This window comes from Hermetia illucens, chromosome 5 (genome assembly GCF_905115235.1).
Source record: "Hermetia illucens chromosome 5, iHerIll2.2.curated.20191125, whole genome shotgun sequence".
Taxonomy (NCBI): Eukaryota; Metazoa; Arthropoda; class Insecta; order Diptera; family Stratiomyidae; genus Hermetia; species Hermetia illucens.
Window position 1 is genome coordinate 14150535 of NC_051853.1, and position 25850 is coordinate 14176384.

General features: G+C 42.7%; 1 protein-coding gene across 1 annotated transcript; it reads left to right on the forward strand.

The window, feature by feature from the left end:
* The first annotated feature begins 531 nt into the window (after positions 1 to 531).
* On the forward strand, positions 532 to 25850 carry LOC119657354 (peptide transporter family 1-like). Its single transcript, XM_038064228.1, has 8 exons — positions 532 to 747; positions 18190 to 18263; positions 18329 to 18407; positions 18504 to 19007; positions 19101 to 19183; positions 23315 to 23731; positions 23789 to 23987; positions 25015 to 25850. The coding sequence occupies exons 1-8, from the start codon at positions 723 to 725 to the stop codon at positions 25776 to 25778; spliced, it is 2145 nt and encodes a 714-aa protein (XP_037920156.1). The 5' UTR covers positions 532 to 722; the 3' UTR covers positions 25779 to 25850.

Here is a 25850-nt window from a genome sequence, read left to right on the forward strand (position 1 = left end):
CTTGAACTAACCGTTCCCTTTTTTTTAGTGAGCTCAAAAACTGGGGTTAGGGAAAGAATGGTGAGACCTTTTCTCTGCCATGCAGCCATGTTTTTTTTTCAAAAAGCCTTGATAAAAACTCTCCAACAATAACACTAATGATAGGACGCATTCCACTTTATTGAAAACAGGAAGTGAATAAATACAGAATGGAACCTTTGGACTTATTTTTGTCAAATGTGGGTATCTCAATGGGAGTACACCTTTGCAGCTTAGCCACTAGATAAAGCGTCGTCGCATGGAGACTCTCCTCAACACCCTGTCGAGCATGTCTCTTCAAATGAACATCAATAATTTTATTACCTATTATTTACACCTTTCGAAATGATATAACGAAATTTCGATAAGATGAACTTGTCGGGGGTGCAAGATTAGAAAAGCAGAATGCGACGCAATCTCTTCCATTGCGTTAGTTCGCATCAGAGGCGAAATTTTTGATGAGATTATTCCTCAACTGATAAAATGTCCCAGTTCTTGAATTCAGTACGGTTATAGCATTGGAACGTTATTATTTGAATTCAGTGAACGCTTCGCTACCATGCGGTTCACACGTTAATTAATTATATCTTGCAACTTGAAGACTTTCCCTTAAACGCAATATTAGTGCATGGTCTTCGGCCTTCCTTATTGTTAGCCATAATAAACTTAAGTGGAAGAATACGTAGGAATAAAAGTGCAGCAAAATGAGTGAAGAACAGCAGAGTAAAGGTGAATAATACTTTTATCTTAATAACGTGCAAGTGTGAGATGACAATTGAAGATACATTTTAAATAAAATTAGCAATTTACGGTGTCGTTCGTGGTAATTTCGAGGCAATCTGTGTGAACAGATGCAGGTTTGGGAGTCAAAAGTAACATTTACGATATTCTGTGTAGAGTTTTCATTGATCTTAAATGGAAGAAGCCGAAGTTGCATTGTGATATCTGAATCAATTTGCAGACAACATTGTTATACTTTCTCGTGACAAAGCAACAACAACCCCGGAAACTTGCCGATGCTTTAAGAGTTTGTTTGAGAGAATGCTTCCAGGCAATATTAGCCGTTTTTGAATGCAGAAATACTAATCAAAATAGTACTCCAACTAGAGCATTCGTCACTTTAGAGCATGGATAGTTTGATGACAAGTCTGTTGATACTTTAACCTTCTCTAATTGTCACAACAATCAGACTATTTGTGGTCTTGCCTGGATTGAAAAGTATCTGAAGTATCTAAAAGCATCCAATTATATCACCGAAGGAAAAATAATTTGTTTCATTTCTTCTACTATATATAATTCTTTGAAAAACTGAGAAGTTTAAACTGAAAAAATGTAAGGTTGTGTGGTTCGCTTTAGCAAGAAAACTTCGGTGCTACTCAGTAGTACAATGGAAGTGTATTATTCTGCAAGGAGAAGGGTTCCCTTTATTTCGGCATCCGTTCATTCGAGTTTTTTATTTGAGTAGAATTTAAATGACAAATTAAAAAAAAAAAGAAAACATAACCGCCTCCACTGTTATCCTTACTTAACATTAAATCGTCATACTATCAAGTACCTGGTTTCAAGGATCATTTCCGCCATCGAATTTTCGTCGTAAAGAGAATTTTACAAACAAAGTTTTTTATTTCTTCTAGAAAAGCAAAATCCTTTTAAAATGGGTTCACTCTCTGCCAATCTGCTTGTCTTTCCATGAGCCGGTCCCAACTGCTTTGTTTGGAAACGGTTGCATCTACTGGCAGGACATTTGGTTAGCCTTCAAACATGCAGCGTTAAGTTTAAGAGAGAATACGCTCGTATGCAAAAGACCAGTGTCAAATTTTCGTACAAAATATAGCCATGGGAGATCAATTATCCTTTCCGAAGCAGGCCTTGGTCTCTACACTTGTAGCGAAGAGGATGTTGCAGTGTTAGAAAGTGCACAACTAAATTCAGGATCTATTCTTAGAACCTTAGACTTTAGTACCTTCCACAACGATATCCGGTCAAGTAAAGTTAATAATATTATATTAGCTTGAAAACTGATTGAAAACCCCCTTAAGTCTATCCTGCGAAAAAAATATTTGGCACCAGCGTGAGGCATAATATAAATCATGTTATTGGAAAGTTTGATGGAAAGCGTATCGTTACTTCTAAAATTATAACAAGTGAAAGTTGTCAATTGTATATGAATTTACAATGCTCTAAGATATGATAAGAGGTTGTTATCAAATTAAAGTTGAAAGTCTAGTCTATAGCACCAAACCCGCATATATATATATATATGACGAGAGCATTTTTGCTAGCTGGAAATTGGCGGACGATCATTCTAAGCAGAGCCTCCCTCCAGCAAAATTACTTTTTTTAGCCAATAAGGAAATCGTCAATGACTTTATATTTCAATTACAATTACAAAAGGAACTCCACTAATCGAGTTATATTAATACATCAATTTTGGAAATCGAAACTTCGAATTCGAAATTGCCGAGTGTTCATTCAGGTTAAGCGTTCCAAGAAATGGATAGTTCTTAGATAGGGGACATACTAATATTTCATTTTGCCTTTTTCAAATTTGTTTAATTAACTGTAGAAAATTATTCACAAAGTAGGACACGGTACAAGGTTTTGCGAGAACTCCCCTATTACTAACGAAGTCTATTGAAGTTGCTTTGTTTGGCTGGACTAGTTCCATCCTAAACCATCGCAAAATGTGTAATGACTGTTTAAATTACGAGATGGCAAAATGACTAACCTGGTTTACCAATATCTACCACTAACGCTGAGATATTTCAAACGATGATGATATTTGGCACTGAAGGATCAGCCCCACCTGAATTGAAGGCACTAAAGTGACACGTCGATTTGCGCTTGCGTGCCTTGATACTAGCCAGTTACGAGAATGGGGAATTCTTTATAACGCGTCTCTCCTATGTCTTCAGTAAAATTCAAAAGTGCCTGTCTTTAATCCGGTGCGTGAGACCGCAGCAGAGCATAAAATACAAAATGTGAATATCGCATTAAGTTGAAACGGAAATGAAGCTGAAAAATTGGGAAAAAAACAATGTCTGGACGGTGTACATGGAGCCGAGAAGCTAGTGATCTAAGTGCCGTGATCGAGTTGATGGTTTTGGGTAGCTGGCTCGAAAAGCCTCTTTTTATATGGGCCTTGGTTCCCAAGAAAGTAGCGCTGCCAAACGGCTTTCACAGGCCTTGGAAAATCTGAAAACATTCTCTAGACACAGAGAAAGCGCATGGGTTTCGCTGAAAAAAACCTCACCGTTCATCTGAGGTTTGAGGAGGCTGGCTAGATGCATACGAAGTCCAGGGCGATCTCCTTCTCCTCCTCAAACTGGCTGGTTTCTCGGTCGTTCTTCTCTTTTGGTGATTACGACGGAGTTTATCTCATATGATCGGCGGGCCTCAGAGCATCTGATGTTTACCAATGAATGTAAAGATGGGCGCGTGATTGGCCACTTTTCCACGCGCCAATGGCATCAACACATGCCTCGTTAGCGGCATTCCTTTTCTCCTTCAAATGGATGGGGGTAAATTTAGAATGCTTTCGAATGCCGAGGTTGGCCTACTACCCATTATTCTAGTAATACTAAGGCAACTCTGAGTCCGCATTAGCAGCTTCCTGCTACTAGCAATGGCTAGTCTCGACCACCAAACGATGGGTGCATACTTCAAAATGGCTTTTATTGTGGATGTATACATCCAATGAATTCGTTTTGGTGAAAGTGCTGTCTGCGGAATTTATGTTATTGTTCCACTTTAATTTTGAGTGGAAATATACTCCTAAATATTTGAGGCGACAATTGCATTGTTTTGCGGAAGCCGGTTTTCTCGGCAGCTGTTTGCTCCCAGGAGCCAGGCGCTTACCGGTAGGCAAGACTTTGTCCTCAGCAAATGGCGCCGACGGGAGCCCGGGGTCAGGACTGCTGACAGAAGGGGACTGTTTCGGCGAGTCAGTTAAGGACTGGGTCCCAATTGAATTGGCTCCCACTTGAATAAGTGATCGATGAGCTCAGGATTCCTCCATCGCCCAGGGCCATAATCGAAGTTTATCTTATACTTTTATTTTGTTTTGTGTTTTTAATTCTTTAATCCCTATGACCATTCAGCCCTCGGTGAGGTAGTGACACCTTGGCTTGGAGTTTTGATTATCGCTTAGCTTCAGATGTCACCCCTGGAGGAGTCTTCTTACTGAACTCGATGTCACGGCCTCAAAATTCCGTCCATATCGGTTACTGTCCCAATAAATTTAATTATAGTGCATTGCGTGTAAGAGGTGTCGAAGAGACAAAGCTTTCGAGCACTCAGATCGTAGTGGTCCATTGTACTCGATTCTTACTTTGATTTGTTAATTGACTGAGAAACCATTTAACATTTGTTATAGGTCATGTTACGGAACATCTTATCGAGAAGTTTGGTACAAATTCTATTATTATTAACGAATTTGTTTTAAAGGTCATTGAAAGTTTCCTCCGAAGCATGAACTAAAGCACAATAAGCGATAAAATGTCAGTATTACATTGCAGTAAAAGAAAAGGGCAATTGACACTGAAGGTCCAGTCCCATCTGAGTGAAACTTATTTAAGTGACCGTTGATTTGTGCTTGCATGCATCGGTACTAACCAAACTCAGGAATGGGGAGGTCCCTGTAATACTTCTGTCCTTCTCCTCTCATCAACAAAATTTCACTTGCCTTTAATCAGGTGCCCGAAACGGAAGTGAAGCTGAAAAATGGGAAAAAGAAAAACTAATGTCAGGACCGCGTGCATGGAGCCAGGAAGCTTACGGCCTAATTGCCGCGATAGGGAGGGAAAATCCACAGCCGACCAAAACACGCACGAAGGCCAGGCCTTTCAGAGGATATGCTTTTAGGAAGTATTGGAGTTCAAAAAAAAATTCAATAAAAGCTTTTTTGATATATTTAATGTTACATATACGTATGTAACGGGGCTGGCATTACTACGAAGGTTCCTTGGTGCTAGTCAGAGATTGGTTTAATCTCGATATTATCGCCCATCGCGTAAGGATATCGCCTTTTTTTACATTTTCCGCGGTTTATCTAAAAGTAATTGGCGTCGCCATTCATTTCTTTCGCCAAATATGACCTTGAGGGGTACCAATGAAAGGTTCAGGTTTGTATTTTTCGAAACAAGTTTTGATGTTAGTTATAAGGGAGTCAGGAGAGCGGAGAGTAAGGGCGTCAAAAAGTGGCCACTTATTTAATGGAGTAATTCTCAGAAATAACCTGAATCATAATATGATAATATAGCTCATGATACGGAACATTATCTGGAAAGTTTGGTAGAAATCCCGTCACTACATAAAGAAAATTACAATAAGATTAAATTGGCTCCTAATCGTAAAAGTACAGACGCCAGCTTTTGTAATGAGGGTGGATAATAACTCATGTGGTCAGAGCCATAGAGAGGAAATATGGTCCCGAAGTGAAAGCTATGGGGGAAAACGGGGCCTTGGGTGAAAAAATAGGTCTGGAGCGAAATCAATGTCGGTACTCTGTTATCTTTTTTTCCATTGGAAATTCTATTTCGGGCCAGTTTTCCATCCCCTCTCGTCAGCCCTGTATTTGGTTATTTTCGAAACAGAACGTACTTTCCAGAACGAACTTATAGTGCAAAGAGGTTTTAAAAGCGGGCACTAATGCGTTCATTAGTCGCATAGTTAAAGTTGCTTGCATAAGAAATACACAAAACTTCTCATATCTACGCTTAGTTTCTGGTTTCCCGACTTGTTTATATTTAAAGATTATCTACCAAGCTCACTCCATGATGCAACTTTTCGCAAAATGACTCTAATATTTCTGCGTGTTCAAAGAGCAATTTTTTTATAAGCGTGTACGTATTAGACTAAGGTGTCTAGCTTTATCGAAGATTTACGTAAATTTGAGAGATAACGCTAGATAGTAGTACCCGGTTTCAAAAGTCTGAATCGGGCTAGCTTTACCCAAATTTGAAAACGGAGAATCGCAATATAAAGCGAGAAAGCGGTAATCTTTCGTAGAATTGTGAAAATATAAGCGGGAAACTTGATGTTATTTGAGGATATTGCCAATCAGTAGCAATAAATTCGTCCTGTTGAATCCGTGTACTTTCAAATTTTGAAATTCTAAATTAAAGAAGCCACCCCCACCATTAAATGAATGTACTTAATACAATAGGCGAAATCGGCCTTTGACCCACGAGGTTCCCCAACCTTCCAAGAGTGTCCTTCGATTGGAAAATCTCAACTTCCTATCAGGTGTGAATATTTTCAACTGGTCGCCCTTAAATTTAAACCTTTTCGTTACCATCTTTCCCTACGTTTCCCTTTGACTTATGCTTCGGCCCGTTTTCTTTGATGGTGGCCCGGACCATATGGAAAGAAAATTTCTTTCACCTTTTTTGGTCCACGAACCTCTCTGCTCTGGACTAGAAAACCAAAATTTAAAAATCCAAAAATAGACGACTTGCAATTTCTTCCATGGCAGAAGCAGCACATCAGGCGCTGCCTTTGCTTCTGCAATGGAAGCAGCGTGACCGAGGTGGTTACTGGGTGTCCTTTGCCCCCTTACCAAAAAAGGTGAAAGAAGATTTCTTTCCATATGCTCCGTACCGCCATCAAGTAGATGGTGATCCTGGGACTCCCTCATATTCTTGAAAGAAAACGATCAGCCTCCGACGGTTAGGTTTGAACGTATGGGGGTTTTTTAACATGAATATAATTCATACCCATGGCGTGTTATGAATTAATTATAGGTAATAAGGTGAAAGTAACACCCAGCAACCAGGTCGGTTCCGCTGCTCCCAGGGCAGAGGCGCAGGCACCGTCTGCTGAGTTGCTTCTGGCCTGCAGATTGACTCCACAAATTCAATCATTTGTATGCACTTCCCCTAGATGTCCTAGATGTTGTTGAGGTCCTGGAGGTCCTAGATGTCGTTGTGGCCCGAGAGCGAATGCTGGATAAGCGATTTGTCTCTGAAACCTTTCTTGCAATACAAGAAGGCCGAGCATTTTCTGTAGTTAGCTGAATGTTCAGACGAACCAGATCTAATATTACCTGGGTTTTAAGGCATTTGCCTGGTGCATGCGAAGTGACACAGCTTAGACACCTTGTTAGGGCATGTTACAATAGATCTGCATTGTCCGAATTCCACTATCGTTTTTAGGGTGGTTTGGACGGGGTGGGATTTTCCGTCGAGGGAACAGTTTTCATCAAGAAAGCGTCTCGGCACGTATTCCCTAACGTTGGGTGTCCTCGAATAGACCGGCCTGGGCGATCGACGTCATGACGTCGGTGCGGCGATGAAACCTTTGTAGGCCGCGGATAACCGAGGTTCATGCATTTTTTTATATTGTAGAAGAAGTTCTTTACCTTTTTCGCAAGGTATCTTCTGGCCCCCGGAATTCCTCCATCGAGTTGTTGGATAAGCTTGGATGGATAGTTGACGGACTTCTATGCTAGTGTACTTTCTCAACGAGCCCAATTTTCCTCTTGAGTTTAATAATGATTATTTTGTGTTGAGGATGCTGGAGGTCCTGAGTCTGCACCCACTTGATGACGGATCAAGTGGTAATACCGGCAATCTGTCAATTGCAATTATACTTTGATGCCTCCCCATCCTATTTTGACAGAAATTGCGACGAATATCTAATTTTTCCTTAACAATAATACGTCAATAGTCTGAAATGCCGGCTTATATGTATATCATTAATGAAAACAAGCTTTTCAGAAAAACATGAAGAAAGTTTATTGAAATTATAAATCAACTCATTGACGGCTGATATTGATAAAGTACAATAATTAACTATTGTATTGTGATATAAATTATATGGTTGTAATGAGATAAGAATTGAAACGAGTATTTTATGGATGATATTAACTATTAATAAACTTTGGCTTTAACAGGACGTGATAGATTTGAGACATCTTATCATGAATGAAAACTGCACCTATGCGAATCACACGATTGAGGAAATCATATCTGTTTCTAGTGTGGATTTTAAATTTTATGTGCCTCAAAAGTCATCCAATTGTCGGCTTCCCAGTCATAAATTTGTTAAATTTTTTAACCTTATATTTAATGGCAAAGCATATTGTCAATATCTCCTTAATAAAAGTAGCACGTGCTGCCTATTATTGTCTACTATTTATATATAATACACTACGTAAGTGTGTTCGAAGCCATAGTACGAAACCAACTCACGGTTTCCAGTTATCACTCTTTGTATTACCGGCAGATTACTGATATCGCCTTACCTAATTATATAAACATGACGAGCCAAAACGCAATTTTCACAAACCATTTTTTTCAACAATGCGACATTATGATTGCTTCTGATAATACCTTATCAAAAGTTTGCAGCTTTTCCCAAAAGGAACTAGTATAAAGACCCCCTCCCCACATTAGAAGGCTGATGCAATAAGGTCTTCTTGTTAGGTAGGTAAGTAGGCAGGAATTGGTCGCCTCGGGGACCTTAATAAGCCTTGTCGTGCGTCGTCTTGATGCCACAAGCTCCTAAGACCGAGACCCTTGTGGGAAGGGCAAGGGGAGCAGAATCCAGAGAGCTCAGAGCTTTAGAGCCAGCCCCTAGCATTAGCGGAAGACAGCAACTCCACATTACAAGCACAAATCTCTTTGAGGTCCCCAAGGAATTGGATACATGAAGTCCTCAACCTAGTTCTAGCTAGAACTAAGCAATCACAGGACAAGTGCTTAAGGGCTTCTACTTCCTCTAGTAGAGTGTAGAGTATGCCGAATCGCACGGTGTGGTCCCCATAATTTCAGGGCTTATACACATTTGCGCATGCCTGGCGCAAAAGCTTACCTTTTAGGGTATGGTTATAAAAGAACCTATTCGTCATCGACTTAGGGGTGAGCCTTTGTCATCTGAAGCTGCGACTTCTAGGCAATGCGAGAAGATTCTACCGTTCATAGCCGTCAGCGGGACACTGACTACGCCCAACGAGGAAATACAAAGAGACCGGACGGTCCGTCGGTCGAATCAATATCTCTATGCTGTTATTCTTCATGGAATGGCTCAAAACACAGAAGAGGGTGACAAGTTTGTTCGGGGTGTTCATGCACCGCTTTACTAATCTAATGGGCACTTGGTTGTCGGCCAGAATGAGTATACAAAGCTTGGGGCTTAGATCGACAGGCTTCGAGTATCACCAGTAGCTCCGCTTGACATTCCGAATGTCACTCCTGCGATGAAGAATATTCTTCATAACTCCACAATACACCGTCGGTATTCTACTCGGCTTTAGTTGAAAAGCTCACAAAAGAATTTCTCTCGAAGCTCAGCTTATGTCCGGCGTGGTCCACTGGAGATGCTCAGGATTCCCAAGTCATTTCGTCATGTCTTATGTTGTCCAAAATTTGGAATTACGTAGTCGGACAGCACCAAACGCTACAGTATATTGAACAAGGTGGTAAGGAGGGGAGGTATAGGAGTACATTGAGGGAATCTGATGAACAGGACCGCTAATACCTAGTACCACCTACACACGTGATTTTTTTGGATCCTGAATTTTACTTAGATTTATGCTCTATCATTGTGATATAATTTGTCTGTTATCATTGCGGCAAATTGAGAACTCATCAAAATTGTCCCCTTCCTGCCTGCTTGATTTTGAGAAAGCGATTTTTATAGATGATAACATAACAGTCCGTGCAATTCATCGGCTAAAAAATCATAAGTCGCCAGGAGCCGATGGAATTACAGCCGAATTAGTTAAATATGGAGGCGACCAGTTACACCAAGTGGTTCATTAACTTGTGCTCAAGGTATGAGACAGCGAATCAATGCCTGACGATTGGCAACGAGGCATTATCTGTCTCATACATAAAAAGGGAGATACCACACAGTGCAGCAATTATAGAGGTATCACGTTGCAGAGTACCACCTATAAGATATTCTCCACTATCTTGCTAGGCCGGATAGCCCCATATGCTCAGAACATCATTGGCTCATACCAAAGAGGCTTCACTCCAGGCAAATCAGCAACAGATCAGATTTTCTCTCTGCGGCAAGCGATGGAAAAACTGTTGGAATATGGATAACAGTTGCATCATCTGTTCATCGACTTTAAAGCCGCCTATGATAGCATAGCCAGGGTAAAACTGTCCACGGCCATGAGAGAATTCGGTATCTCGACGAAATTAATAAGACTGACTAGGCTGACCCTGACCAATGTGCGAGGTCAGATAAAAGCAGCAGGATCACTCTCAAGACCATTCGACATCAACAACGGTCTACGACAAGGGGATGCCCTATCATGCGTCCTCTTTAACCTGGCCCTCGAGAAAGTGATCCGTGATGCTGAGGTAAATGCAAGAGGTACGATCCTCTTCAAGTCCACCCAACTACTGGCCTATACTGACGATATCGACATCATGGGAAGAACCACCCGAGACGTACAAACTGCCTTCATCCAGATCGAGCAGGCGGATTTCGGCGCAGAATCTTGGGCTGCACATCAATGAAGGCAAGACAAAATATATGGGGGCAACGTCAGCACCGAAAACCAACCAACCAACAACATCAAACCGCACTGGTCAAACACGAAGAAGAATAAGGATAGGAGAATACAACTTTGAGACCGTTGACAATTTCTCCTATCTAGGGTCGAAAATCACAACCGATAACAACTACGATGATGAAATCCGCGCACGGTTGTTGTCCGCCAACAGAGCCTATTTCAGCTTACAAAGACTGTTCCGCTCGAAACGTCTCACCATAGGGTCAAAGCTCTTACTATACAAGACTATGATCTTGCCAGTCCTCATGTATTCCTCGAAAACTTGGGTTCTTAGCAAGAAAAATTGCGAACTCTTGACCGCGTTCGAGAGAAGAATCCTCCGAAGGCCGCTACATAAGGATGGACGATTCCGTAGCCTACACAATGATGAAATCTATGAGCGATACCATGACCGTTTGGTTGTGGATAAAATCCAGCTCAACAGGTTGCGGTGGGCGGGTCACTTAATCCGTATGAATGAGGGTGATCCCACCCGGAAAGTCTATAAGGGCAATATCTATGGTAGAAAAAGAAGACGAAACAGACCCTGCCTAAGATGGAGCGATGGCGTAGGTCAGGACGCCAGACAGCTTTTAGGGATATCGAATTGGTGGACCTCGGCGCAAAACCGGGATGTTTGTAGTTCCTTATTAAGGCAGGCCTAGACCGGATACCGGTTTTTGTGCCGTTGATGATGATGAAGATGATGATTTTTATAGATGGGGTCGAATTTTCAAGTGTAAGATTTTTTTGACCCATAGAATAAAGCCATAAGATCACAGAATCCAATTCAAGCGCATATACTTAGTTGCAAGGTAATCCCACATAGACCAGAATTTCAGAATATACCTCGCAGTATCGGATTACTTTAATATGGTAGTTTTCGGAGTTGCTGTGGAAGACATTATTTCATTATGCAGTCACGGGCATTTGAAACAGGATTGCTTTAATAACTGGGGCTTGGCTTTATCTATGTTTAGTAGTCCGCAACCGTAGCAGAAGACTCGGCGTTCACCCATGCAATCTTCGTAAAAGATGCGTGAATTTCGGCGGGTGCGGTACTTGCTAATACGGTTCCGATGAGGGCAGGACCCAGAAATTATATCTTCACAACGAAGGCATCACACGGCTCGAAATCCTCTGCTGTGGATTATAATGTTTATATAATGGAGTCCTTGCGCAAACCACCATTAAAGAGACCTGAATTGCTGGTTTTACGGACTAATTGGACCGGGATTTTGATAGCGAAACATCCACAGGATATCGATGTTTACGCGGCGGAGGCAGTGAGTCCGGTCATATCCAGGCTGGAAAGAGTCAGGCTAACCCCGGCGGACTGGATAAAGACCCATAAAGAGCGATGCACTCTAATACTGGAGTTTTTGGGAAATACGAACGTCTTTAAGTCATCTGTCAAATAATAAGGGATGATGAGTAACGCTATATTAAACTTTGAGGTACCCGTAGTATGTTTCATTGAGAACTTGCCGAGCCGGAAGCAGATGGATTCGACTTGCCGTCTGCGCTTTTAGACGCAAATAAGATGGGGCCGTGAAGGCACTAGTGAGCATGATGTCAGTTGACATTTTCACCCGAGAAATGCTTGTGCTATATATCTAGGACGTATGGATCAGTTCGCAGAATACAGAGTCGAGTGGCCATGGACAACATTAATGGCACGAGTTTTCGAAGAGTTGGTGTACGCATAGGCTCTTTTCTAACATCTGAAAATTACTGGAATGGTGACACGGGGAGATCATCTTTTTCTTTTTTTATCCAGTTCCACACGCGACCCGATGGCTACTACAGACAGTATCTGCACGACTTTAAATTTTGTTGATTCTTCGAATTTTTCCAGAAGTGGTACCCTTTCAAAAAATCCACAGAATATGATTTTCTTATACCTGAGATCCACAATCGAAAAAGAAAGCCCGCACTAGGCTTTAGATACGAACGCAATCTCGAAAAGTATTATTGAAGAGATAATCCAGTCGTAGCGGAACTGGCTTCCTTCAGCTTTTGTAAAGATACAAAATGAACTGCTAAAAGAGGCAAGATAGAGGAAAGCTGCGAAAATCGGAAATGCTCGAAGTAGTGCCTAAATTGTAGTGCCGGGAGATCAGGGCTGAATGGACCCTGGGTGGTTTTTAATGTATGCGAAACCCACTTTGACCCCAACGTTCAGGCCGCTGCGCTGGAGAGGACATATCTGTCTTGTGTTATACACAATGCAGGCTATAATAATTCCTCATCCCTCCCTTCCGATTATATTTTGAGTATATCCTTCCTTTTTTAAGAAGCTGTGTTCTTACTCTGAAAGAGCAGTCAATGGCTAAGAAAGGTGAAGAAAAGCTTCCGTTCAATTTGTCCGATCCGACGTTAACTGATGGCAGGCCAAAGGCTCCTCAATCTTTAAACAAAAAAAACTAACTTTGACTTTATTGAGGTCTTAACTAGGCTGTCTGCGTCCTTAATATGCTTACTAAACATGTTTATTAGAATCTACATAAACTAGCGGAGAACACAGGGCAACCAAGCCAAAGATGAGGCCGCGTCTGATGAGTTGCCTCTGCCCTGGATGAAATCGCAAATCGTCCTTTTTTTGACTGTCATGATTAGCTCCGTTTCCGCGCTGCAGGACCTGCTTGCTTCCTACAAAACAAATTCTATTTCTTTCAGAGAATTATTGAACTGAAACGGAAAGCAATTGTGTGTGTGCTTTTGCTTTCCAACCATCTAAAAAAAGGAATCCAAAAGACAAAAAATCTGGTGTTCTACGTCATCTAGATAACACAGTGCAATATTCACGTCAGACGAAGCTCAAGAGTGACAAACTGCAAAGTCTGTCGTTCCGCATATTTGACATGCTACAGAGTATTGCCATTTGCATGTTGTACTTTCCTATCATAGCAAACAAATCTAAGGCGTTAGGAAGATAGATAATTGGATTTCCAACATATAGGCCTGAACGTCAATGACTGATTAACACATAGTTGCTATGTTTGCGAACTATGAAGAAAACAATAGATGGAATATGTGCTAATCTGTATAACCAAAGACCACACACTGTTAGTACCGATAAGTGTTTTTTCCTTCGTATTTGTTTAATATTGCAATTGCAGGTATGATTGCTCGCGCAAACTAGGGCTTAGATTAAGGTATCAGGTGTGGTCTTCCTACATTCCGCTGAAAAAAAACGTCACAGATTAAGAATTGATTTCAATCTGACTTTTCCAGAAACGATTTGAACTCAATATCGCTTCCAATTTCAATGGTCCAGCTAGGATTGATAATTGCATGATTTTTCGTCCTCCGGAAATTATAACTTAGGTGATAAATGTTTGACTTTGAGAATAGATGAAAACCCTTAAGTGCCGAATTACCAAATTAGGCTGATTGGGAAATGATTTCAGCGCCATCGAATTTCCAGCAAAATTTTGTGGTCGTCCAAGGAGGGCGTTGAATATTCGTTAGTGATGTGATATGACAGTGGTGTGGTATCATATAATATTGATAGTGAGTTTCCCAAAAATAGTGTATCTTTCCAAGTCATGAAAATGAAGAATATGATGTCCGCCAGTCGCTGTTTGAGGAGGTTGCAGTTAGTGGCAGTGTAGTTAGGAAGTATTTTGGGGAGTTCGTCTGAAGTATTAATGAACAGAACAACACCATTGTGGTCGCTTAGGCCTGGGACGGTTAGAAGGTGAAGGGGAGTGGTGGTGCCATGGGGTTGGGCCAGGAGATTATTATTAACTAGGAAGAGGTTAATGTAAGATTGCATGTGTGGACAGTGAAACGAAGGTTAGTTAGGGGAAAGAAGGGTTAGCTGGAGGGAGGGGGAAGTTTGAGGGTACCAGTTTGCCGACCTATTGCCGTTTGGAATCATTGCGTCCTCGTACCATGAACTATGCTTGGCGTTTAGATCGCCTGCTAGTACCAGGGATGAATATTTTTTTCAGGTTATTGGGAGAGTCCTGAGGTGACGGGAAAAGTGCGTAATATCAGGAAGGTCTAGGGATAGATTAGGACAGTAGAGGCTCGTGAGGAATACAATTGATGAGTGTGGGAAACGCGGAGAACAGTTCTACCAAGGGAGGGATTGTGATGAGAATGAAAATTTTCGGGGCGTGAAGTGGAGCTGTTACCAAGATCGTAATTCGTCCGTCTTCGCCACCTATTCGTTCGGATCGGCATGTGCTGCAATTCATCATCATTATCATCAACGGCGCAACAACCGGTATCCGGTCTAGGCCTGCCTTAATAAGGAACTCCAGACATCCCAGTTTTGCGCCGAAGTCCACCAATTCGATATCCCTAAAAGCTGTCTGGCGTCCTGACCTACATCATCGCTCCATCTTAGGCAGGGTCTGCCTCGTCTTCTTTTTCTACCATAGATATTGCCCTTATAGACTTTCCGGGTGGGATCATCCTCAACCATACGGATTAAGTGACCCGCCCACCGTAACCTATTTAGCCGGATTTTATCCAGAACCGGACGGTCATGGTATCGCTCATAGATTTCATCATTGTGTAGGCTACGGAATCGTCCATCCTCATGTAGGGGGCCAAAAATTCTTCGGAGGATTCTTCTCTCGAACGCGGCCAAAAGTTCGCAATTTTTCTTGCTAAAAACTCAAGTTTCCGAGGAATACATGAGGACTGGCAAGATCATTGTCTTGTACAGTAAGAGCTTTGACCCTATGGTGAGACGTTTCGAGCGGAACAGTCTTTGTAAGCTGAAATAGGCTCTATTGGCTGACAACAACCGTGTGCGGATTTCATCATCGTAATTGTTATCGGTCGTGATTTTCGACCCTAGATAGGACAAATTGTCAACGGTCTGAAAGTTGTATTCTCCTATCCTTATTCTTGCTGTTTGACCAGTGCGGCTTGATGTTGTTGGTTGATTCATCTTCGGTGCTAACGTTGTCACCATACATTTTGTCTTGCCTTCATTGATGTGCAGCCCAAGATCTCGCGCCGCCTGCTCGAACTGGATGAAGGCAGTTTGTACGTTTCGGTTGATTCTTCCCATGATGTCGATATCGTCAACATAGGTCAGTAATTGGGTAGACTTAAAGAGGATCATACCTCTTGTATTTACCTCAGCATCACGGATCACTTTCTCGAGGGCCAAGTTAAAGAGGACGCATGATAGGCCATCCCCTTGTCGTAGACCGTTGTTGATGTCGAATGGTCTTGAGAGTGATCCTGCTGCTTTTATCTGGCCTCGCACATTGGCCAGGATTAGCCTAGTCAGTCTTATTAATTTCGTCGGGATACCGGATTCTCTCATGGCTGTGTACAATTTTAACCTGGCTATGCTATCATAGGCGGCTTTAAAGTCGATGAACAGATGATGCAACTGTTGTCCATATTCCAACAGTTTTTCCATCGCTGCAATTGGGAATGCAAAATTTATGTCTGCGATTAAGTTTGGTTTCGTTGAGGAGGAGCAAATCAGGATTTGGATGAGGAGGGGAAGTAGGATGCTTACTGGAGCATTGACACTACAGTATCCCCGCTTCAGCAGACATTGTCCGGGGAGACCTGACAGACGAAGGAAAGTAACACTAATGGCTTCTCCATTGAAGAAGAAGGGTGTTGTATGTGGGGAAGAAGGAACTGAGCTGGGCGGCATGTTGGAAGGTGGACGAGTTGAAGAGGGTTAAGGTCAAAGGATACGAGAAGCATTTTTCACGGAAGATGCATAGTACAGAGAGTGAGACTGGAGGTTCGGGGTAGAGGAGGTATGAGATGGTTTGGGTTGAGGGGTTGGTCTAGTAAGTTGGATAGAGCTTCGATTGGTAGGAAGAGCGCATTGGCTTGCGTGTACTTGTAGTTGCGATAACTCGCCGGATACGTATTTTACTGGCATGAAGGCGGAATTATCTATTGATGCAGGTGAAATTATCCTCCTTCTTGGGTCACTGACGCGGACCGTGTGGGGTAGATTGCAGTTGTACACAGCATGTCCAATACGCCCTGGAACAAAAGTCCGAATTAGACGAGTTGATTGCCTTCTGATAGAGTACACTTTTTCAAAGAGGTGTTTCAAATGCCTCACATTTGAGCAGTTTTCAAAGGCATATACGTGTACACCTACTACACCCCACCAAGTTTCGTACTGTCCGAAATTGTAGACTTTCTAGACAAACTTGATCTACACTCAAGGGGTCGAAGTCTAGATGTAATTGCCGGTGACTTTAATCAGTGGGCTTTTAAGTGAGGGGGCAGAGACTAGCGCATAGTAGTCCAGTTGGTGAAAAGTCTTTGAACAGATAGATATAGAACTGGGCAAGAAAGGTTATGTAAACATCTATCGCAAAAGGGGGTGTTGTGGGATAGTGGATCTGATTTTTGGCAACCGTGCATTGGCGCGCAATATGTCTTGGCAAGCTAGCATGGACTTCAAATATAGACATCGCCGTAAACTATGGAGGGAACCAAAGGGAAGGAGACTCATACATCTAAAGCCTAAGGCGAAAAGAACGGTAGGCTGGTCAGTAAATGCAATGGACGAGCAGAAGGTGTGATTTAACTGAGTTAATAAGGTCTCCGCACATGGAGCTTTTCATAAAAGCATCTCCGTGCATGCAGCTTTGCATATAACGCAATACTTCGTCGACCTGCTACAGAGCCAAGCACATGGTCAAGATGACATTAGGTAGGTTCGATCGGGGGCATCCAACCGAGCAAGAGAGAATAACTGAAGGGGGCCTGTTCGAAAGCCTATACAGTCACGATTAATCCCTTTCAAAAGCCGTCCGTCTCCGAAGATCACTATCTCCATTTTATAATTGGAAATCATCAAGAAGCTATTGCACTGACAGTTTCCAGCTACCCATGAATATGACAGGAGTTCCGGCAGTCACCAGAGACGAGGGAACTTTTCGACTGAATAGGAAATAGTAATGCCCCGAGTCTGGACGACATACCGAATAGGGCCTTTAAGCTCGTCGTGGAGTAGCAGAAACTGTTACTGCTCTTTAAAGCTGGTAAACCCCCAGGTGAAGCATTCACCTATGGACCCAAATGTGTTCTAGACGCTATGAGGAAATGTCAGAAAGGGATATATATATAATAGATTACTCCCTGTGGTTGAGAGCATGAATGCCTTTCAGGATGGCAGTACGGGTGTCGTAAAGCAAGATTAACAATTAATGGCATCAAATTGGTAACTGACTTCGCCGAAAATACAATCCAAAGGAAGGGAAAATATCAGTAAATATTTCCAGGTAGTGACCATGGACTTGAGAAACTGATGCATCGGAACTTTAAAAGGGAAGTCAATGAATGGTGTTCCCAGCTTTCTCTCACTTGTAAGCGATTCTGGACGCAGGCGAAAAAAAGTCGACAGCAATGGGACCACTTAAAAGAAGGGTCGCTAGACGCAAAGGTCGATCACGGCCTTCCAGGAATGACAGGTTGATTACGGTCTCATCCAGTTTCTCAGGGACCTTGGAGGATACTGCCCTGATTGTTCAAACTTCGATAGTGCCGTTTCGAAGTTCAAAAATCTTAATTTCGATCAAAATTAAATCTGCGGTGTTTTACAAGAAAAAGCGTATGTTTAGTAAAGCGATAGAATTATCTGTATTTCTGCACAAATTTGATCCTATTTTACCTTTTTTTCTAATATTTTTTTCTCGTTTATTTAGATCTGGCTATCCCAGAAAAATCAGTGGACAATGGGAAAGCTGCCGAGGTAACAGATACGGAAGGGCAACAAAAGGTATTCACTAAAAAATCTTCAATTTTAATTGTTTTCAATCTTTTTACATTTATTTTCAATTTTAGAAATTGCCATATCCAAAATCAATCGCATTCATTGTCGGCAATGAATTTTGTGAACGTTTCAACTACTATGGAATGAGAAGTACGAATTTTAGATAAAAGATACATTTTTTTAAATTATTTTTTTGTATTTTTGAAAAGTTGGCTAACATGTTTCTTTTTCTTTGTTTCTTCGCAGCAATTTTGGTCATTTACTTGACCAGAATTCTTCTCTACAGTCAGGATACAGCCACCGTTATCTACCACGTTTTCACAATGTTAGTCTATTTGTTCTGTATCCTTGGTGCTTTCATATCGGACAGTTGGCTTGGGAAATTCAGGACTATAGTTTACCTTTCGATAGTTTATGTTATTGGAAGCGTAGTTATCTCACTAGGAGCCATTGAACCACTCAACATAGCGCCAGTTGCCATGACGATACTGGGTTTATGCCTGATTGCCCTTGGGTCTGGTGGTATCAAACCCTGTGTAGCGTCCTTCGGTGGTGATCAGTTCAAATTGCCCGAGCAGGCTGCACAGATGGCTACTTTCTTCTCAATCTTTTACTTTTCCATTAATGCGGGTTCGTTGATTTCAACAACTGTGACTCCTATTCTTCGTCAGGACGTTCATTGTTTCGACAACGAACATTGTTATCCTTTGGCTTTTGGCGTTCCAGCTGTTTTGATGATCATCGCCATTGGTAAGTGTAATTTTATCTATTTCAACGTATTATTGAACTTAATCGAATTTGAAACTTGTCAGTAACGACTATCCTTTTTTTGCAACCCTCTAGTTGTCTTCATTGTGGGTCGCCCAATGTACGTTAATAAACCCCCGGAAGGGAACACATTTGCTCTAGTCGTTAAAGCTATTTCCGTAAGTATAATTTCAAATTGTCAGCTTGTCCGTCTGTTTATCTATCCCACTCAGGAAATATCTGGATTAGCTCTTAACAATACCATACCTCAGTGCCCTCCGAGGGCGTTCGCTCTCAGACTAGGCGGAGATTTGGAGGAAGAAAGCTCGAAGGACGTGTTCCCTTCATTCTTGGATTATCATCGAGAAGGAAAAGTTCGCAGTTCCCCTTAACCGCTTTAAGAGGAGGAGTTAGAAGTCGGTTTCTACGTGAGATGCGCTAGAAAGCGGTCTGCCGAAGGCAAAGACAGATCTCGGTTTCAGTCTCTGTTCTTGGCCCGAAACTAGAATTCACGTTGCAAGTGACACGGCAATCGCCCTTCCAATACGGGTAGCTGGTTACGGTCAGAACACTAGTTATGGACAAAACGAGAGCCTGTTGGTAATCACTCCACTCAAGTTTTTGGCGTCCTGTTGGCGGATTCATTACTGAGCTCCGAAGGAGCCGATATCGTCATAGCGATCTCCACTCTTTGTATTTCGAGAAAAAGAAAAAATCACCTGGGACTCAAAGCATTGTTCCCAATAGCATCGTGGCTGGGGAAACTTGAAGGTCCTCCTTAATGCTGTTGGAAGGCCGAGGAAGACTCTCAGTGCTACGGCGCTATTTGGTTCTGGGAAGACGCTGAGGAACTTGGTGAGTTCGGTGAAAATCGAACTGTGCACCTTGATTCGACATAAATGTGTGCGGTAAACCAAAGATACAAATCCACTGTGAGTGCAGGGCATTGATGAGGGTTACGGTTCGTTGGTTTGGAAGAGATACAGCGAGCAACCAGAGCCGTAAAGAAGAAATACAGGCATAGGGCCCAAATTATCCGGGAAAACTTGACCTAATGTGAAAATTATACTGGCCTGGAGTGAAAATTATGCGGGCTCTCTATTATCCCTTTCCTTCATTGAAATTTCCATTTCTGGCCCTCGAAAAAGCTCTGGGCCCGAGAGGAATCCTCCCCTTTCGATCATCCATCGATAACCGTCGATCTGCTGAACCTGCGCAGCATAATTATTGTCGATGTCAATATGGTTCAGCCGATTGTCTGGCACATCAAAGAATCCCAAGGAGCGGCGGTTGTAGTGATCCACCTTGGAGGGTTGGGAAGGCTATAGAAATCGAAATTTCGCATAGGAAGTGGTACCCGTTAATGACCAATCCAAGAGCCTACCCTTCCAAGTAAGACATGAATTTCTCGATGAGTTTCGACTGCGGCTTCAACTGCCTGATTAAACGTAGATGGGATAGTGACGGAGTACCTGGCGAAAGGGCGTCCGTTTCCTTCAGAAAGGAAGCGTGGTGTTGTAGGATGTGGGGTCCAGTTTACGCGCTTGCTTGGGGGAGGCGTTGCCCAAGCATTGCTGAGTCGGGTGGACCAGTGATAGATGGCCGAAGACAGGCAGCAGCTCTCGATCGTAGGTGCTGTAGCAACTCTGGTTATTCGACAGTTTCTTAGGAAATGATTGTTGGTGATTAGTGCATTCGTCCTCTGCGCCAGAGGGGCGTCCTGTGACCAGAACGAGGTTCTTATCTTATTACGTCTGCGAACGTTGCCTTGCCACTTAGAAAAGCATTTTTTGCTTCGGCCAAATAGCCTTTTCAACGCTCATTCAGTGCAGTTTATATACCAAGAGTTTCTAGAAATTGACGAAATTCGGTGCTGTCTCTGGCATTGAAAAACACTAAATAGCTTGGACTCTGGGTGAAAGGGGTCTGAAATCCTTTGAAAAGACAGTGTAGGAACGGTATTCTACTTCGCTCGTGCCCAGGGCGTATTTCTCTGTGTTGATGCGTAGTTCCGAGAGGGAAAATGTGGGAAGCGGCTTCTGGCGATATCTGGGCAGTTCATCGTGGTCATCCAAAGCTACGAACATCTCGTCCAAGCACCACCCTGCGAGCCGACAGTCCCACAGGACACGGTCCTTGGTATGTTAGAGCGACTGCACTACGCAGTGGAAACTAATTGATGACCGGGTGATTTCGTGGACGATTTTGTAGAAAGCCTTGTGGAGACTGTTTGCAGAGAAAATCTGGCCTCACACTTGCTGTAACAAATGTAATGATCTGCGGTTGTACAATCGTTTAGACGCCTGTAGTCACCAGTGAGTTGCCATCTGCCGTTTGTCTGTGAGACGAGGTGGAGCAGAGCTAGCCTATTGGATGAATGATCCCTGACTCCTGTAATTCGTGAAATTGCTCCATGGCAGCTTCGAGATGGAGCTCGGCAAACCTGTGTATGCTCGGAGGGCCTCGTTGCGTGAATATGGCGATCTACTGGAAAGTTTGGAAGCGAGATGGCTGTGCTTTGTTTAGAACAGATGCCCTCGAAATCCTTTAGGAGAGCTGTGCATCGCCGTAAGGGTTTCTCGCAGGTGTAGTAACCTCCAAAATAATAGGAAAGCTGCGAATTGTAGTTGCGTAGTCGTACGAGTTAAGCCTGGCTAATGAGTTCCATAACTTCTTACCTGGTTGTTGATGGAGAGACCGTGTTGAGACAAGAAGTCTGCATCTAAGATCGTTGAATGAACATCTACGGCGGTAAACTGTCAGGACTACGAATATTACAGGCCCAAATTCAGCGTCATCGTGTGCATACCAAACGTGCCGGGCAACAATGCATTGACTGTGTGAAGAGACTGGCGTTGGAGCTGCTTCCTTTTGATGAGACCTTTAAGAAGCACGAAGGTTGCGGAAACTGAGTCGGCCTGGAACTTGATTCAGCTATTGCAGTGGAATACATGCGCGGAGTTACGAGTTGGCGGCGGTTTTACCAGTCACCTTGGTTCCTGCTGTTGAACGGGTAAGGCACCCCGCTTTTGTGTGCCTATAAGTCATACGATGGATAATATCAACGCTAATGTGGGTTAGCTACCGAATAGTAGGGATGGGTTCTTAGTTGGCTTCGTCCTCTTGGTCTCAAAAGTTATTACTGCTGCTACTCCATAGCGGGTGGCTTTCGATTGATTATCTGGTCAAGAAGCTAAATCATGCTAAACCGAAGTGTTGCTGAATCCTTTTCCATAGAGTTGATGTCTGCTGCAGAAACCGTTTAGTCATGCAGCTATTGGAGGAGGAGGAATAAAAATAAAGACCCACGGTTGCCTTGATGATTGACATACTGATCTAATGATAGCGATGTTCAGCAGGAATTTTTTCTGTTGTTCATGCAGGACAGGCTCAGTTTAATTCTGGTAATCTATTTAGGGGGTGTTGAACATGAAAATGACCCCGGAGTCAAGACTTCCAAATCACCAGGTTGTAAGAGGTCTTTACTTCAGGCAAGCTTCCTTCTTGGAAAGAATTACGCAATCCTCGATGATGGAGGTAAACTCCACGATTTCACTACCACCTCTCAAGGATGGTACCGCCAGGAATAAAACGCCACGTAACTACTTCCTTTGCTGAAATAGTTGCGATTTCTGTTAGGTCAGTTAGTGTCACGTACTGCTTCTCTTTATCAGCTAAGAGAGTCCATTTCAGCTTACAAAAATTGGGCCGGTTGAATCGCCTGACCGTAGGGATGAGCTCTTACTTTACAAGACAATGATCTTACCAGTCCTCATGCATTCCTTGGAGGCTTGGACTCTTAGCAAGGCAGACTGAGTACTCTTAGCCCGCATTCGAGAGAATTATCCTCCGAAAAGTTTATGGTTCCCTACAGGAGAATGAACTATTTCAAATCCTATACGACTATGGCATTTATGAACGAAGCCGCCACCGTTATGCTGTGGATAAAATGCGGCTGAATAGTTTGTGGTGGGCAGATCACTTGGTCCGTATGGATGAGAATCTTCCAGCGATATTAATGGTAGAAAAAGAAGATGTAGCAGACCCTTCCCCAGAAGGGGTGATTGCGTAGGCCAGGGTGCCAAACGGTTGGTGAGAATATCGCATCGGTGGATCTCGGTACAAAACCAGGTTGTTTGGAGTTCCTTATCAAGTTAGGTCTAAAGCGAACACTAGTTGTTAGGTCGTTGGTGAAGACGAAAGTCTACATTCTTTATAGATTACAAATCCTACTTTAGTCTAAGTAAAAATACAACATAATGATATGTATTATGTCTCCCATTATGACCCCTCAAATTTTACTCTTTCAGAATGGTATTGCTGGCAAGTGCACCCAAAGGAAGACTAATCCGCAGGCACACTTCTTAGATTACGCTGTGCCGAAATACGGAAGACAATTGGTGGAAGATGTCAAAGTACTTCTCCGCGTACTTGTACTCTACATTCCCATCCCGATTTTCTGGGCACTGTTCGATCAACAAGGATCACGATGGACTTTCCAAGCTACAATGATGAACGGCAACTTGGGATCCGTTGAGATCAAACCTGAACAAATGCAATTGGCAAATCCTCTATTGATTCTTGTACTGATTCCATGTTACGAGTATGCTTTTTACCCTCTTTTGGCTAAAATTGGTGTGAGCCGACCCTTGCAAAAATTGACGATTGGAGGCATATTGGCCGGTTTGGCGTTCGTTTTGTCTGCCCTTGTGGAACTCACCATTGTGGTAAGTTAAATCGTTGTAGTTAGGTAATGCACAGAGCTAAGGTTTCACTTTTTTCAGCCTACATATGGTACCTTGCCTTCAGACGGATTGAGCCAGTTCCGTATTTTCAATGCAGTTCCAAATTGTAATTATGCAATTAAAACGAACATCCCTCATCATGAGGAATTTAATTTGGATTTCCTTGGATACCACGAGGCTTTAACTGTGAACATAGAAAAACAAAAGTCGTTCACCCTCAGCGCTACCGGAAATGCTGGTAAGTTCTTTTAGATAGATTAAAAGTTGTTTTTCGAATTCAACTTCGATCACAAAGAACACCAAATGGCCAACTGGTGTTTTTTGTGATCGACGTATCAACGAAGGTCTCAAATCTGAAATTTACCACAATGTCGTCCGTCCTGTCGCTCTGATTGTTGGCCGACTATAAAAGTCAATGAACGGCGTCTTGCCGATAGTGAGGTAAGTTCCCGGTCTATCGGCTCTTCCTACTGCTTTGCTACCTAATAGCATTCAGGTGGAGGCGTTGAGGTTATTCTGGACTTCAAGTTGTTCCAGGGCCTCAACATCATTACTCCCCTGTTCTGGAAACCAGAGAAAGCTCTGTCTAAACGATGGTAGCTAGGAAACCCTCTTCAGGGTCCGTCGCCCACCCTCCCGCACTTCGTTGAAGGAGAAGAAGTATCATCTAAGCTACTCGTTCGTGTTTTCGGCGGCAACGTTTATCGGTAACATTTTGCGGTATACACCTACCGACTCAAAGCGTAGTGTCATACCTTCCAAGGATGCAGTCACTACACCTAGGAGGAGTTTCCTTCCAAGCTGCTCACACTGTTCTGTATCGTAACCGGAAAGACTGGTATCGTCAAGACCCATCCATCGATTTCGATAACCTTGGCTGCAAATGAAGACATAGCCGATGCCACCCGAGCCTTCTTTGCAGCCATTTGAGCTGAAAAGTTGGGATCGTCAGAAGACCGCCGCCGCTTTGCTTTACCCTTAGCCGCAGATGCCCCAGACCTTAAGTTTTTAGTTTCTTCATAGTTGGCAGCTATCAAATGCTACTCCATATGACTTGGCCACGGCACACTAATGTTGCTGCTCCACCAATCTAATGTGTGTATTATCAGGGTTCATTTTAAAAGCAGTTGGGAGATGCAAATCCGGAGCGACAGGCTCACTATTTTATCAAAAGAATCCAGTTTTCCCAAAGTCTTTTCTCTATTTTGACAGAAGCTTCAACTTGGCCAGTATAATGATATCATCTATTTCTTATATATTTTTAGGTTGCAATCCGATTTCCGAAAATATTGAACTGAAAAACCACGCTGCCATTAGCTTCTACATTACTGGCAATGCGAATTCACCAAAACTAGAGTCATACCAAGATGACCCCGAAAAATCTGAACAAGGTTTTGCTATGATCCGTGTACTCGCCAATTTGAACCAGAACGTGAAAATTATTTTCAAGCCCCAGATTAATAAAGAAATCGAAGTGAACGGAACCAGTTTAGCGGAGTTACAGCAGGCCGAGTACGACCTTATGTTCGGCGATGTCAAAATTTGGCACCACTATGCTAAACCAGGCGATGTTATTACAATTGTTGCCGCACAAACGGGCTCGGCCAATTATGAATTCAAGGAACACCGCATAGCTCCGGAGAATTCTGTCAATATATTCTGGCAAATTCCACAATATTTCGTGCTAACTCTTGGAGAAGTTATGTTTTCGGTTACTGGTCTGGAGTTCTCATACTCTCAGGCTCCACTCAGTATGAAGGCCGTGTTGCAGGCTTGCTGGCAGTTGACAATTGCAATTGGTAACCTCATTGTGGTTATCATTGCTGAAATTGAAATCTTTGAAAACCAAGCTTATGAATATTTCCTGTTTGCTGGGCTCATGTTTATCGACATGATGCTGTTTATGTTGTTGGCGATGAGGTACAAGTCCCATGATCCAAATAAGCCTTTGGACAGCCTAGAACCACCAACTGAAGAAGAAGAGTCTGGCAAAAAGGGAATAATAAATCCTACCTTCCATGAAGACTAGTTATTTGTTACTTTAAGTTAGATTCTAAAGTTGTTAAATAATGAATAAATAAAATATTTCATGTCATTTTTC

What these genes read in the sequence shown, in the direction of transcription:
- LOC119657354 (XM_038064228.1), top strand. Translation starts at nt 723, where the DNA reads ATGAGTGAAGAACAGCAGAGTAAAG. An exon ending in ATACGGAAGGGCAACAAAAG is followed by an intron (nt 18,264 to 18,328) that starts GTATTCACTAAA and finishes TTTCAATTTTAG; the next exon opens with AAATTGCCATATCCAAAATC. An exon ending in CAGCGCTACCGGAAATGCTG is followed by an intron (nt 23,988 to 25,014) that starts GTAAGTTCTTTT and finishes ATATATTTTTAG; the next exon opens with GTTGCAATCCGATTTCCGAA.